The 13217-nt window shown below is 43.1% G+C and overlaps 1 protein-coding gene across 1 annotated transcript in view; it reads left to right on the top strand.

Moving 5' to 3' along the window:
- LOC101553579 (fructose-1,6-bisphosphatase isozyme 2) overlaps window positions 1-13217 on the top strand; it is an 83550-nt gene that overhangs the window by 38769 nt on the left and 31564 nt on the right. The window contains 3 exon segments of the mRNA XM_055124410.1: window positions 3933-3971; window positions 10958-11009; window positions 11012-11052. Of these exon segments, the coding sequence (XP_054980385.1) occupies window positions 3933-3971; window positions 10958-11009; window positions 11012-11052 (132 nt within the window).

Consider the following 13217-nt stretch of genomic DNA (forward strand, 5'->3'; position numbering starts at 1 on the left):
GAGGGATTGGTCAGGACGAGAGATGTATGCTGAAAGTAGATAAAGGACCAAACATGATAACCTCTCTGTATATGTGTTGCAAACCATAATGCCCAAAAGTAGAGAGAGAGTATGGGGGAAATTGCCTGCCATGGAGCCAGTGGGAGGGTGGGAAAGGGGGGAGTATACTGGGGATATTGGTGGTGGGGAATGTGCACTGGTGGAGGGATGGGTGTTTGATCATTGTGTAATTGTAACTCAAGCATGAAAGCTTGTAACTGATCTCATGGTGATTCAATTAAAAAAATGCACTAAGCCTATTTGGTTTATAGGATACAATGATTTAAGAATGCCTGAAGCTAGAGGAATAATACAGCAAGTGGAACACTTGCCTTGAACGCAATGACCCAGGTTCAATCCTTAGCACCCCAAATGGTCCCTTGAGCGTGCAAGGAATGACCCCTGAGTGCAGAGCCAGGAGTAACCCTTGAGCATCACCAGGTGAGGCCTCCAAACAAACAAAATACAAACAGAAAAAAATGCCAATGCCAATGTTGGAACAATAGTACAGTGGGTAGGGCATTTGCCTTATCTTATACATGACTGACTCAGTGGGTTCGATCCCCAGCATCCATATGGTCCCTGAGCACTGCCAGAGGTAATTCCTGAGTGTAGAACCAGAAAAACCCTGAGCATACTGGTGTGGTCCAAAACACAGTGGGTAGGGCATTTGCCTTATCTTATACATGACTGACTCAGTGGGTTCAATCCCCAGCATCCGTATGGTCCCTGAGCACTGCCAGAGGTAATTCCTGAGTGTAGAACCAGGAGTAACCCTGAGCATCACTGGGTATGGCCCAAAAACAAAAACAACACAAAGAATGCCACTATATAACCAGACAGAAATACTTCTTTAGAGTAATACTGACTAATAGAACTTTCTACAATGATATTGCTGCCTGACTCATAATCAGAGGACTCAGAGCATTGTTAGATATTTTGACTGTAGTCTCTAAGAAACTGGATTTACAATTTTTTCATTTTAATTTACCTAAATTTGATTGACCTTTGATGTTATTGTTTTTATCAGTGGAAGTACAATAGAAAGTTTTTCTTTTAAAGATCAGATTTTGTTATTGCTTTCTTTTTTTCTTCCTCTTCATTTTCTGTTTTTCCCCTCATTTTTTGGGTCACACCTCATGGTACTCAGAGCCCTCGTGGTGCTCAGGAGACTGTTAGTTCTCCAAGTGTAGGGGGCTTGATGCATGTGGTTGGTGGTTGAGAGCCACCTCCAATTCCTCCCTGGCCTCCCCAGTAGAGGAACAGAGACAGGGGACCACAGACTGATGGTCAACATGACCCATTCAATGCAGAGCTGTTAGCATACTCACAGCACATCTGAAGGGATTCGAGGTATAGGACTGCATGCATGTGTGATTGATCATTTACAGAGGTAAAGCATTTTGGTGGAAGCAATTCTCCTGCGGGGATTAACTCAAGGAGATGCTCTGTCTCCAAGGGACTTCTATATCGATTTTCTCTTTCCCCTTAGCTGTACATCTTAAACAATCAAGTTTACTTCTTATTAATACTTGAAGTTTTTCATATGAATACAGTAAGAAATATAGATTCCAAAACTTAGTTCTCTGGGCTCTGAGAGCAAGCAAAGCTTTTACTGTAAATCCCAGACTAAGTCCTCAGGCCGGTCCAGCTTGTCCTTCCCCATAGAGGTCCTGTCTCTTAAGTCATAACAGCTTGCATCAAGACCATACTTTTATGCTTTCTAGACTGTCCCGTTTTGATGCCAGGGTGGCTTCACTATTCGGCCCGGGTCCATCCCAGTCCCACAGCAGGACCTTCCTTTGTGGGGTGTTGGGAACTACAGCAACTGGAGCCTGACTCAAGTAATTATGATGGAGGCCCAGGAGTAGATAGATATATTTCATAGTCAGTCAACTCCCAAATATTAGAAACAGCATTGATGGTCTTTCTGTGTTTAAGCAAAGAACATTGCTCTATGGCAAAATATGAAAAGTCTATAGGAGAAATAGAAAAGCAGGTAATTCACTACAAATACAAAGTCCAGAGTTACCAGAAAGTTTTGGCTTATAAGTAACCAAGACTGACTTGGAAAATTTTGACAATGAGAGGTAAAACACAAAGGAAAGGTTAAAGATAAACTCAGGGGACTAGGGGTGCTTGCAAGAGCACTGTAAGCTTCTCTGGGAGGAGGAAAAGGGGCAATTCTCCAATAAAGCCTAAAACACTTAGGGTCAGTGTCCAACAGGAGACCATGTGCTGTGTCAGGAATTGAACCAGGTTCAATTGTGCATACAGCACAAGCTCTATCCCCAGTACTACCTTTCCAGCCGCCTCTATGCTTTCTTTATGCATTTTATGGTTTCAAGTCTCATATCCATTCTTTTGTTTATTTAAATTTTTTCTATTCAATATCTTTCCTCTTGCTGTTGATGGCCTATATCTTTTGGGAAACAGCATTTTTTAAAAAAAATTTATTTTATTGAATCACTATGTGGAAAGTTACAAAGTTCTCAGACTTATGTCTCAGTTATACAATGCTCAAACACCCATCCTTTCACCAGTACCCATTATCCACCACCAAAAAAAAAAAACCAAAACAAAACAGTATACCTCCCACCCCCCCACCATCCAACCCCCTACGCCCCCTGCATAACTGATAAATTTCACTTCCTTTTCTCTTCACCTTGATTACATTCCATATTTCAATACAAAACTCACTATTGTTGTTGGAGTTTCAACACAGAACTCACTATTCTTGTTGGAGTTTATCTCCCAAGAATATGGCCCTATTGACAAGGAAACATTTGATAATTAGTTTTCCACTGATGAGAATGAAGAGTATAACCGGCCACGTGGTTTAGGATTTCTGTATTTTATAATTAAGTCCAGGGAGATTTAAGTTGGAAATTGAATCATTTCCCTTCCTGGAGCAGCATGGAGCAAAAGCTTAGTTCACAGTCTGGAGACATGGCTGCAAGCACTCGCTGGCACCCCAAGTAATATAGCTGGCTCTAGGGGCTGGAGTGATAGCACAGCGGGTAGGGCGTTTGCCTTGCACGCGGCCGACCCGGGTTCAAATCCCAGCATCCCATATGGTCCCCTGAGCACCGCCAGGGGTGATTCCTGAGTGCATGAGCCAGGAGTGACCCCTGTGCATCGCCGGGTGTGACCCAAAAAGCAAAAATATATATATATATATAGCTGGCTCTGGATCCTGGTCGTTCAGCAGCAAAGCGGCTGTGCAAAGGCATGGCCACCTGGGTCGAATCTCGGCGGAGCTTGAGCCCTCACCGGCCCCGGCCCGAGACTGCCCAGGCGTCCCGCTTGGGAAACAGGATTTAACTGGGGATAAGAACTTGGAGGATTCCTTATGTACGTGTGGCCTAGAAGACATTGAAAATTACAAATTTTAGACCAGGGATGTGGTTCAGTGGCAAAGTACATGTTTTCCTTAGGAAAGAAGTGAGGGCTGGAGCGATAGTACAGCAGGCAGGGCATTTGCCTTGCGTGTTGCCGACCGGGGTTCTGTCCCTGACATCCCATATGGTCCCCCTGAGCACCACCAGGAGTGATTCTTGAGTGCAGAGCCAGGGGTAACCCCTGAGCATCGCTGGGTGTGATCCAAAAAGAAAAAAAGAGGTGGTGCAGGGGGTTAGAGGGCAGTTTTTAAGCAAATACCTTAATTAAATCATGAGTTTTCTCGAGTCAGGAATTTAACCCAGCATAGGAGCATTTGCCTTGAATCTGCACTGTGTTCAATCCCCAGTACTGAAAAAAGGAAAAAGAGAAGTGCTTTCTATGTATGTTTTCCAGCAGCCATACTTTGTCTACTTTTCTTTTGTTACTGGATGGTATGCTGCTGGCCTCTGTCTCCTGATGTCTTTCTCCCTCTTGGTATCTCATATCCCTAGGCTCTTGGTGAATTTGTTCTGGTGGAAAAAGATGTCAAGGTAATTAATGAAAGATTTATAGTCTCGATGAGGGTTATACCAAGTATTTTGATGCTGCCACCACAGAATATGTGCAGAAAAAGACATTTCCTGAGGTGAGCAAAGAAAGTCTGATGCAATAGATCGGAAGTTGCCATTTATGTGGGTTTCTGATTTGTGGTAACTTTGTTGTTCCTGGTGTCTGTGTCTCCGGTCAGTTATGTGAACAATGTCTTTTATAACAAAACTGCCCACAAATCCATAGTTTGCAGAAATTGTTTCTAAAGAAGGCAGAGACCACATTTTTAGACCAGAACTTCTCTAATATTTTTGTTGCTAGTGACCTTTGTCTTGGTGGAAAAGTGACACTGGCTTTTTTGGGAGGCACTCCCAGGACACTATTTTTCCTCTATGCCTAAGTGACCAAAATTTATAAAGAGTATGTACAGGTTCACTAGCAACAAAAATATTAGGATGTCACTATAGCATTACTTTTTGTTATAAACAAATGGAGTACTGAAGTATTGATAAGTATAGTACCACTGGAATATTCCAATGAAATATTATGTTACACATTGTTTTATCCATATCCATTTATTAAACAAGGACTCCTTCACAATAATTTAGTACAATAATAGTAATGAGTGTTGAGAAAATTATTTTCCTCTACAACACAACAAAACTACAGATTTTGATACTATGAAAACAATCAGGACAAGTACCATGAAAATTTGGTCCTTCAAAGAAACGAAGAGGCATCTGTTACCAGGACAAAGTAGGAGCCAAGGCTCTAGGACCCTCTCCCAAAACTACGCCAAAGGGTCACAGGCACACCTAAGAGCCAGCCAGAGCCAGGTGGCACTCTGACCTGAGCCAGGCCAGTTATCAACCTCGCCCCTATCCTGCCACTCAGTGAGTATATGATACACCTTTATACACCCAGAAAGGAAAGTCTTCTATGTATTGTTGATAAAAAAAAAATCACAAAATAGTAAGTGAAGGAAATGAGTTACATACATATGTGTGTTTATGTATGAATGTATACAGTACAACACTAAATACACAGTACAAGGGGTTCTTAGGTAATATTTGTTCACCTTGCTTTATAATGTTGATGAGGGGAAAAAATCAGTTCTAGGCCAGGGCTATGGTCTGTGGAGTTTGCACATCTTCCCAGGTCTGCCTGCATTTTCTCCAGGTGCTCAGTTTCCTTCTGCTCCTCAGGACATGCCCTCGAGGCTCAATGCTTTGTGTCCCAGTCGCCCCAGTGGGGTTTAGAGATGTGAGTTGCTCCTTTGGTCAAAGGGACTCACAGGGCTGGAGCTGGTCTTCGCGCCTGAGCTGCCAGAGTAGGTCCTGGGTACCTGTGGCCTAGAACTGGAATAACGGGGATGAAAAATGTGTGAATGAAGACAAATTGCTGCAAATATTGTAAAATGTATGATAAACACATGGAACAGTGAGCTAAGTGGTAGGAAGGCACTCTGTGAACCTGCCAATACTGTTTGCTTTTTTACACTTGTTGGTAGCATGTGTTCCTTTCAATTCTGGTGTTGTTTATTCCCTGATTTAGCATCACTGCAATGAGTCATGAAGGCACCCTATTGGATGCCTGCTATCTGTGGCCACAGATAAAGAAAAATAAAATTTAGTAATAAAGCTAGAGGAAAACCTTTCAATTTTTCACCATTGAGTCTGATGTTTCCTGTGGACTTATGGTAAATGACTTTAACTGTGTTGAGGAAAGTTACCTTTCACTTCCATTTTATTGATTTTTTTTTTATCATGAATGGGTGTTGGTTCTTTCAAATGCTTTCTTGCATTTATTATATACTTTATCTAGTGATACTTGTATTTATTGATATACTTCAACCTTCATGACATTGAAGCTAAAGGTATCTTCAATGATTCAGAACCATTGGCCAAGTAAACTGAAATGAAGATAAACACATGGGATTATATCAAACTAAGAAGCTTCTGCATAGCAGGGGGTCGGAGCGTTAGTACAGTGGGTAGGGCATTTGCCTTGCACACGGCAGGCCTGGGTTCGATCCCCAGCATCCCATACGGTTTCCCAAGCACCGCCAATGGTAATACCTGAGTGCAGGACAGGAGTAACCCCTGAGCATTTCTGGGTGTGACCCAAAAAGCAGAAGAAAAAAAAAGAAACTTCTGCATAGCAAAGGAAATTATAGCCAGAAAAAAAAGACACCCCAACGATTGGGAGAGGATATTTGCTCACCACAAATTGGATAAAGAATTGATATACAAGATATATAAAGCACTGGTGGAACTCTACAGAGGAAAAAAATCCCTTCTAAATATGCGAGAAGAAACGAATAGAAACTTACTGCAAGAAGACCAAAAGATGTATGAAAGTTGCTCTGCATAACTTATCATCAGGAAAATGCAAACAAAAACAATAATAAATCATCTCACACCAGTGAAACTGGCACACATCTCAAAGAAAAAAGCAACCAGTATTGATGTGGATGTGGAGAAAGAGGGACCCTCATTCACTGCTGGTGGGAATGTCGACTGATCTTACCACTTTTGATAGCAATATGAACACCTCAAATAATAAGACTTGAGCTTCCTTATGACCCAGCAATTCCACTTATGGACATCTACCCTAAGGGTCCAGAAACTCAATTTAGAAAAGACATTTACAGATCAATGTTCATTGTAAGACTTTTCACTATAGTCAAATTCTGGAAACAATCCAAGTGCCTAAGATCAGAATGACTGATTAAAGAAACTGTGGCACATACAAACACACAATGGAATACTACTGTACTATATAAAAAAATAAAATGAAATTTTCTGCTATGTGAATGAGGCTGGAGAATGTCATACTGGTTGGAGTTAGAAAGAGAGGGACAGACACAGAATGATCTCTCATGTGATATATAAAGAAACATAATAATAGGGGCCCCGGGGAAGACAGCTTCCCTCCCAACCCCGAGCAGAGCTCCCGGCGGCCGAAGACCACCAGAACCTAGCTACAGCCATACTGGAGGCCCCTCTCCACATGTTCGGACAGGCCTCCTGCATGAAGGTTCTGGCAGAGGAACCCAGTGTGTGTAATCCTATCAACGGCCAACATCCAGAGAGAGACTTAAAAGCAAGCTCTCAGAAGATATCTTTAGCTGTCTTCTCCCTCTGGGAGAAATTGGCAATCTTCTGAGAGTTTCCTGCCCACATGGGACAGCCTTGCAAGCTTCCCATGGTGTATTCATATGCAAAATCCAGTAACAAGCTGGATCTCATTCCCCTGACCCTGAAGAGCCCCCAGTGCAACATCCTTAGGAGGGCCGAGTCGAGATGGACTTCTAAGATCTCAGGGAAAGGATGAAATGAGATGTTACTGAGCCTGCCTGAGAAATTGGTGATTAATGGGATTTCGTGATTCGTGAATAATAGGGGAATAACATATGCCCAAAGGCAAAAGAAGCTGAGAACTGGTCTTCAGTAAGAAACTTTCCATAGGGAGGGATATTGGGAGAGGGTTACTGTGTGGACGATGTACGATGGGATGTTTCATGTGTAAGATATTACTAATAACAAACACATGTAAAACACATGCCTAAAATAAAGTGAAATATTAAAAAATGAAACTAGATTAAGTCCTTACTCTGTCAACTAACACATTTATAAGGCTGATACATTTGGGGGGTACCAACCAAACTAAAGGCTGCTCTGCACTCTTCAATCTTAGTTGCAGAGAGAGGTACAACCTATGTTCTCCAAAGAGAAGAACACACATGATCGCTCTTTAGAGTTTTGTCAAGGTAATTGGAGAAGACTGTAGCAGTGCAGCTTCTTAGTTTTGGATAACACACAGAAGACTGACAACAAAATAGTGAGTGCATGTGTGATTTAAATGTATGTGTGCTTGTATGTAGGTGTATGTGTATGCTTGTATATATTTGCATGTGATGGTATGTTGGGAAGGCAGAGTGATGTTGCTTACTGTTAGGCTTCTTCACTCTGACAGTTTCAGTGAGGAACTTTCACAACTAACAGGAACTTATGAAAAACCTCAGGCCTTGGAATCTCATTCCTACATAGCTCCAATTCTGAGAAGGTTGCAAGTGCCTTGAAAAGGCGAAAGATATGGGGTATTTTAAGGCAGATATGTGGGGAAGGTTAGAACAATGCCCATAAGTAACACTCTCCTCCTTTTAGCCCAAAGCTACAATTCTGAACTAGAGTGGGGAGGTTTTTTGTCTGTTTTGTCTTTTTGTTTATGGTGCTGATAATTGAACCAATGCCTGTGGAGGTCAATGTGGAGGTCTAGTCCTGTTCAGCAGGGAGAACCTTTCCTAGGGCTGAGAAGGGGACACAGCCAAATGAACAGAGGCAGAGCCAGAGGAGGGAGAAAAGGCATTTATTCTATGGCAGTTACAGTATTTATACCTCCCTGCTGGGAGGAGGTGGTATGTATGTCAGGACCCTAATAGAAATGCAGGGTGTGGCATGGGCATTAGCTAGTGATAAACAAATGGTGATAGGATAAGATCAGTAAGGTAAAATGGCTCCCTACAAATGCCTCCCCCACACAAGGCTAGTACTCTACTAGTACATTCCTGATATAAATATATTTTTTAAGTCTATGGCTTTATTCTTCTGACTTTTTTTTTTTTGGTCTGTTTGAGAACTGCATTTGGTGGTACAAAGGGCTAGTCTCTGGTGATGCTCAGGGGACCATGTGGTGTCAGGTACCAAGACCCAGGCCTCCAGCAGGCAAAGCTTGCTCTCCAGCCCATTTGCCCATCTCCCTGATCCAAGGGTGGGGAGTTTTAAGCAAATAGTATTTGGAGGTTTGATATTAAAATTCCTTTGGTTCATTTGCTAATCTAGGCACCTGACAAAGAACTAACTCCAAATGGTTATCCTTCATTATTCTGATATTTTGCAGAATGTCCTTAGAACTTTGCTTGTCTAATGTTTTCTTCACTCAGGTTACAAAATTTAGGTGGTGGGAGGAGGGGGGAGGGGAAGAGAAGAGAGAAGAGAGGAGAAGAATGGGTGGGAGGGAGAAAGGGACCAGAATAAAGATCAAACAGCAGCTTGAGGCTGGGGGCCCTAGAAGCCAGGGGAGTGTTGGAGTGGGGACCCTAGAAGCCAGGGGCGAGGGGAGTGTTGGAGTGGGGGCCCTAGAAGCCAGGGGAGTGTTGGAGTGGGGGACCCTAGAAGCCAGGGGAGTGTTGGAATGGGGGCCCTGGAAGCCAGGGGAGTGTTGGAGTGGGGGCCCTGGAAGCCAGGGGAGTGTTGGAGTGGGGGCCCTAGAGGCCAGGGAGTGTTGGAGTGGACCATACACAGGAGAGAGCAGGTTCTGGGGAGGGTTTGGGCGGTTGTGCATCTACCCTCTAATCTACTGGAATGTATTTTGTTATAATGTAAAATAAAGTAAAACTAAGTATCAGCCCAGCTTGTGTAGAGTAAGTAAAGAAAATACAGCAATGAGAGCCGCTGTCAGGGGCCTGGAAGAACTCCACATATGAGGCCTGCTAGGCGGGAAGGAGCTGGGTCTGGCATGTGCAGGTCAGTGCCAGCTCTGGGCACCAGCGCCCTCGTTACCTAGGGTTACCTAGGGTTACCTAGGTGTTACCTAGGGACAGACCTGGGCTGGCAGAGGCCACAGCTCATGCCCTGCCTGGCGCTGACTCCCTGGCCTGATGTGCGCTCTCCTCTGCAGATATGGGTTCCACTTTTCTCTAGATATTTTTCTGTTTGTTTGTACAGAGGGAGGAATAAAAAGCTTTGCCCCGGAGCACATACTCTCATAAGAATAAACAACGCAGCAAGTAATGAATTCACACCCAATCCTCTCACCCAGTCCTCCAGGATCAGCTTCTTTGGGACCTTTCTCGATTCCACATCGAGGACAAAGACCAAACTCCCTAATTTCACCTAGCCCAACCCCCACCCAGACCCCAGCCTTTCATTCCCTCTTAACCTCTATTTTCTAAGCCATATTAAGTGCTTGTCATTTTAGCAGGAGAAGAGCAAATTTAATTGTGTCCATTCCAAAGGGCATTTAGGAATAGGAGACTGTCTTTGTTCATGAGTGTGTCGGGGTGGCCACTGCCGGCAGAGATGTTTGTTGGATACTTTGGGCTACAGAGACTCCATGGACAATTTCCTGCTGGGTACCACAGAATGGAGCCTTCTCGGAAATAATGCTCCAGGCACATCTTGGAAGAGTAATGCTCATCAGTTCCAGCCCACTACAATAAAACAAATATTATAATAAAGCAACATTTATATTGCAATAAAATTAATAAATTAAAATATGAGACTCAAAAAAGTGACCAAAAGTGGAAATCTTTTAAACCTGTAAGTCAAATTTATGAAGAATGAGAAGACAAAGTGGCTTGTGATAGTAATTCAGTGCAAAGTTTATACTTCTTTTTTTTCTTTTTGGGTCACACCCGTCAATGCACAGGGGTTATTCCTGGCTCTGCACTCAAGAATTACCCCTGGAAGTGCACAGGGGACCATATGGGAAGTTGGGAATCCAACCTGGGTCAGCCACATGCAAGGCAAATGCCCTACCCGCTGCTATTGTTCTAGCCCTAAGGTTTATATTTTTTCCCTCCCTAAATTTCCTCTCTTTGATAAGAAGTCAGCTCTCTCTGTTGCTGAGAATTATTGTCCTCCTGGATGGGCAGGGGCTATGCCTTCCATGAGGGTGACTCAGGGAGTCATGCTGTGGCCGCGCCTAGAAACTTTAACTCAAAATAGTCAATATGCCAAATGGAATATTTGGGGGAGGAAGCTTTTGCTCTTCAGAATGTATTTTCTTATTGTGTTCTGTTCTTCCAAGATTACAGGATATTGTGTCTGATTTTAAGTGATCTTACATTTAATGAGTTCAATCACTGTTGAGATTTGGGGTTCTGCACAGATGAAATGCTCGGGGAAGAGACTGCATGTGGTATTCGAACTTAGGTTGTTGCTGAATGACAGCTAAAGCCACTGCATCTTTCTCTCTGTTCCAGTCCTGTAGTGGCAGCACTCCAGCTGATGTGCAGAGCACTGTGTTCTATGGAGGATCTTCCTATACCCAGGAAACCAGAAAAGTTCTAAGGGCAAGGTAATTCTTTTTCCTTAAGTACATCTCATTCCTATCCTCCCTCAGTGAGCCTGCTGGAATTCCCTTCATACCCATTTTTTGGTGTTGTTGCAAAAGGGTTGGTATTATTGTGGATTTTTTCTGGTCTTTACTTCTTCTGGCCTCATGCTTATCATCCATCATGAGTTAGATGTGGGAAGTTCCTGATTTCCATATATGTGTCTGACTTTCCACTTCTACTGAAGTGAAGCTGAGTTGAGAGAATAGATTTCTTTGAGGATCTACTGAAACTTCTTAAAAAGAGATGCTCATAAGCATCATTGTATCACTGTATCACTGTCATCCCGTTGTTCATCGATTTGCTTGAACAGGTGCCAGTAATGTCTCCATTAATCCCTGTCATGTGCTAGTGTAGCCCGATGGCATTTTGGTGGCTCTTTCAGGGTCAGGGGAATGAGGAGCATCATTGTTACTGTTTTGGCATATCGAGTATGCCACGGATAGCTTGCCAGGCTCTGCTGTGTGGGCGGGATACTTTCGGTAGCTTCCTGGGCTCTCCAAGAGGCATGGAGGGCTCATAAGCATAAATATAAAAAATATTTTCATGGAATGCACAGATGCCCAAAGTCTACCCAAGAATCCTTTAGAATGTTCCCAACCTCAAACATAAGTACCTTTGCTCTCTAACCTCACTCAATATTTTTGGAAAAGGTAACTTTGAGATTTTATTTCCTTTCTATGATATAAAACCAAATATATCTATCATTTAAAACATCTTTTTATTATCAAATAAGGATCATGATCAAATGCATTTATCTTTGATAGATCCTCCTTAGAAGGGGGATCTATTTTCAACTTTAAAGTGAATTTTAGGAATCATAAATTAGCAAATAAAACTAAAGACCTTTTGCATTCTCTGACAAATAATTAGCCACTTGTTGTATAGGTCTCTCAGGGTAGATGATTTGAATTACTGAAATGCCACTATCAAATCCATGATCAGAAATTTACTGGGCTGGAGAGAAAGCAGAGCAGGTAAGGTGCTAACCTTGCATATGACCAACCAGTGTTGATCCCTGATATTGCATCTGGTCACCTGAGCTCTGCCAGGAGGGACTCTTAAGCCCAAGAAATCTAATATCACATGAGAGCAGATTTTAATATGCAAATTGCTGTATCACGCCTTCATTGAAGTATATTTGTGGAGTATAAACGTGATGTGTGTATGCTCATATATACTTACCTCAAGCATTTTTTCCTCCATGGTTGTGTTTATATTCATATTATTTCTGTTAAACTAGAAGTCTCAAGTAAGACTTTGTCGGGGTCCTGGCCAGTCGACCCCGGCACACTGGAGTATGAGCCCCCAAGTCACCGGACTTACTCCCTGTGAGAGAGGGAGTGGGAAGGGGAGAAGCCTCTGCCCTGGCCGTCTGCTCGCCGCAGGATTCCTACTGCCGAGAAACTAGCCGACCGAGAAGGTCACCGAGCAGAGCGGGGGAGCCTGGTGGTCAAGCAGACTCCATGTATTGACTCTTACCCAAGGGGGTTTTATGCACACAGTCTGGGGAGGGGGCATCCCATGCATGTATCACGTTTATCTCGCAGAGCTCAGTACAGATGCTAGTTAGTGATTTGTATTCCCCAATCTCAGGGCCGGGTTAACTAGCTCAGGTAAATGTTATCTGTCACACCCCTCATCCCACTGTCTCCTCAACCAGTGTGTGGAATGCTGGAGTGTGTGAAATGCAGGGCCCCTGGGCCCCTGTAAACAGGGCCGGCTCTTGCTTTCAGGGGCAGGGGGTTTAGTCAAAGTCTCAGGCCAGCTACTGAGAGACACCCCAACAAGACTTCAGCACCAACAAGTGGTGCTGAAGAAAAGAAATTGAGAGGTATAGATAAGATCAACTAGAAGATGGTAAATACTTTAATAGCACCAATCTTACTACTATTTTGCAACAACAGGGAAAGCATTGGCTAGTAAATTTCTACTTACTACCATGATTTAAAATGAGTCTGAAAACCACAGATAACTAAGAATTTTTCTAACATGAGTAATTCCATAACATATCTATCTTCATCTTGAACTCTCGCGAAACTTCAATAGGTTTGGTTACTGTGTGGATATGGTCTATCGTGCTGAATCCCCTTTGGAACCCGGCTTGCTCGCATGGTTGTCTTTCGTC

The sequence above is a fragment of the Sorex araneus genome, chromosome 2, assembly GCF_027595985.1.
Source record: "Sorex araneus isolate mSorAra2 chromosome 2, mSorAra2.pri, whole genome shotgun sequence".
Lineage (NCBI taxonomy): Eukaryota > Metazoa > Chordata > Mammalia > Eulipotyphla > Soricidae > Sorex > Sorex araneus.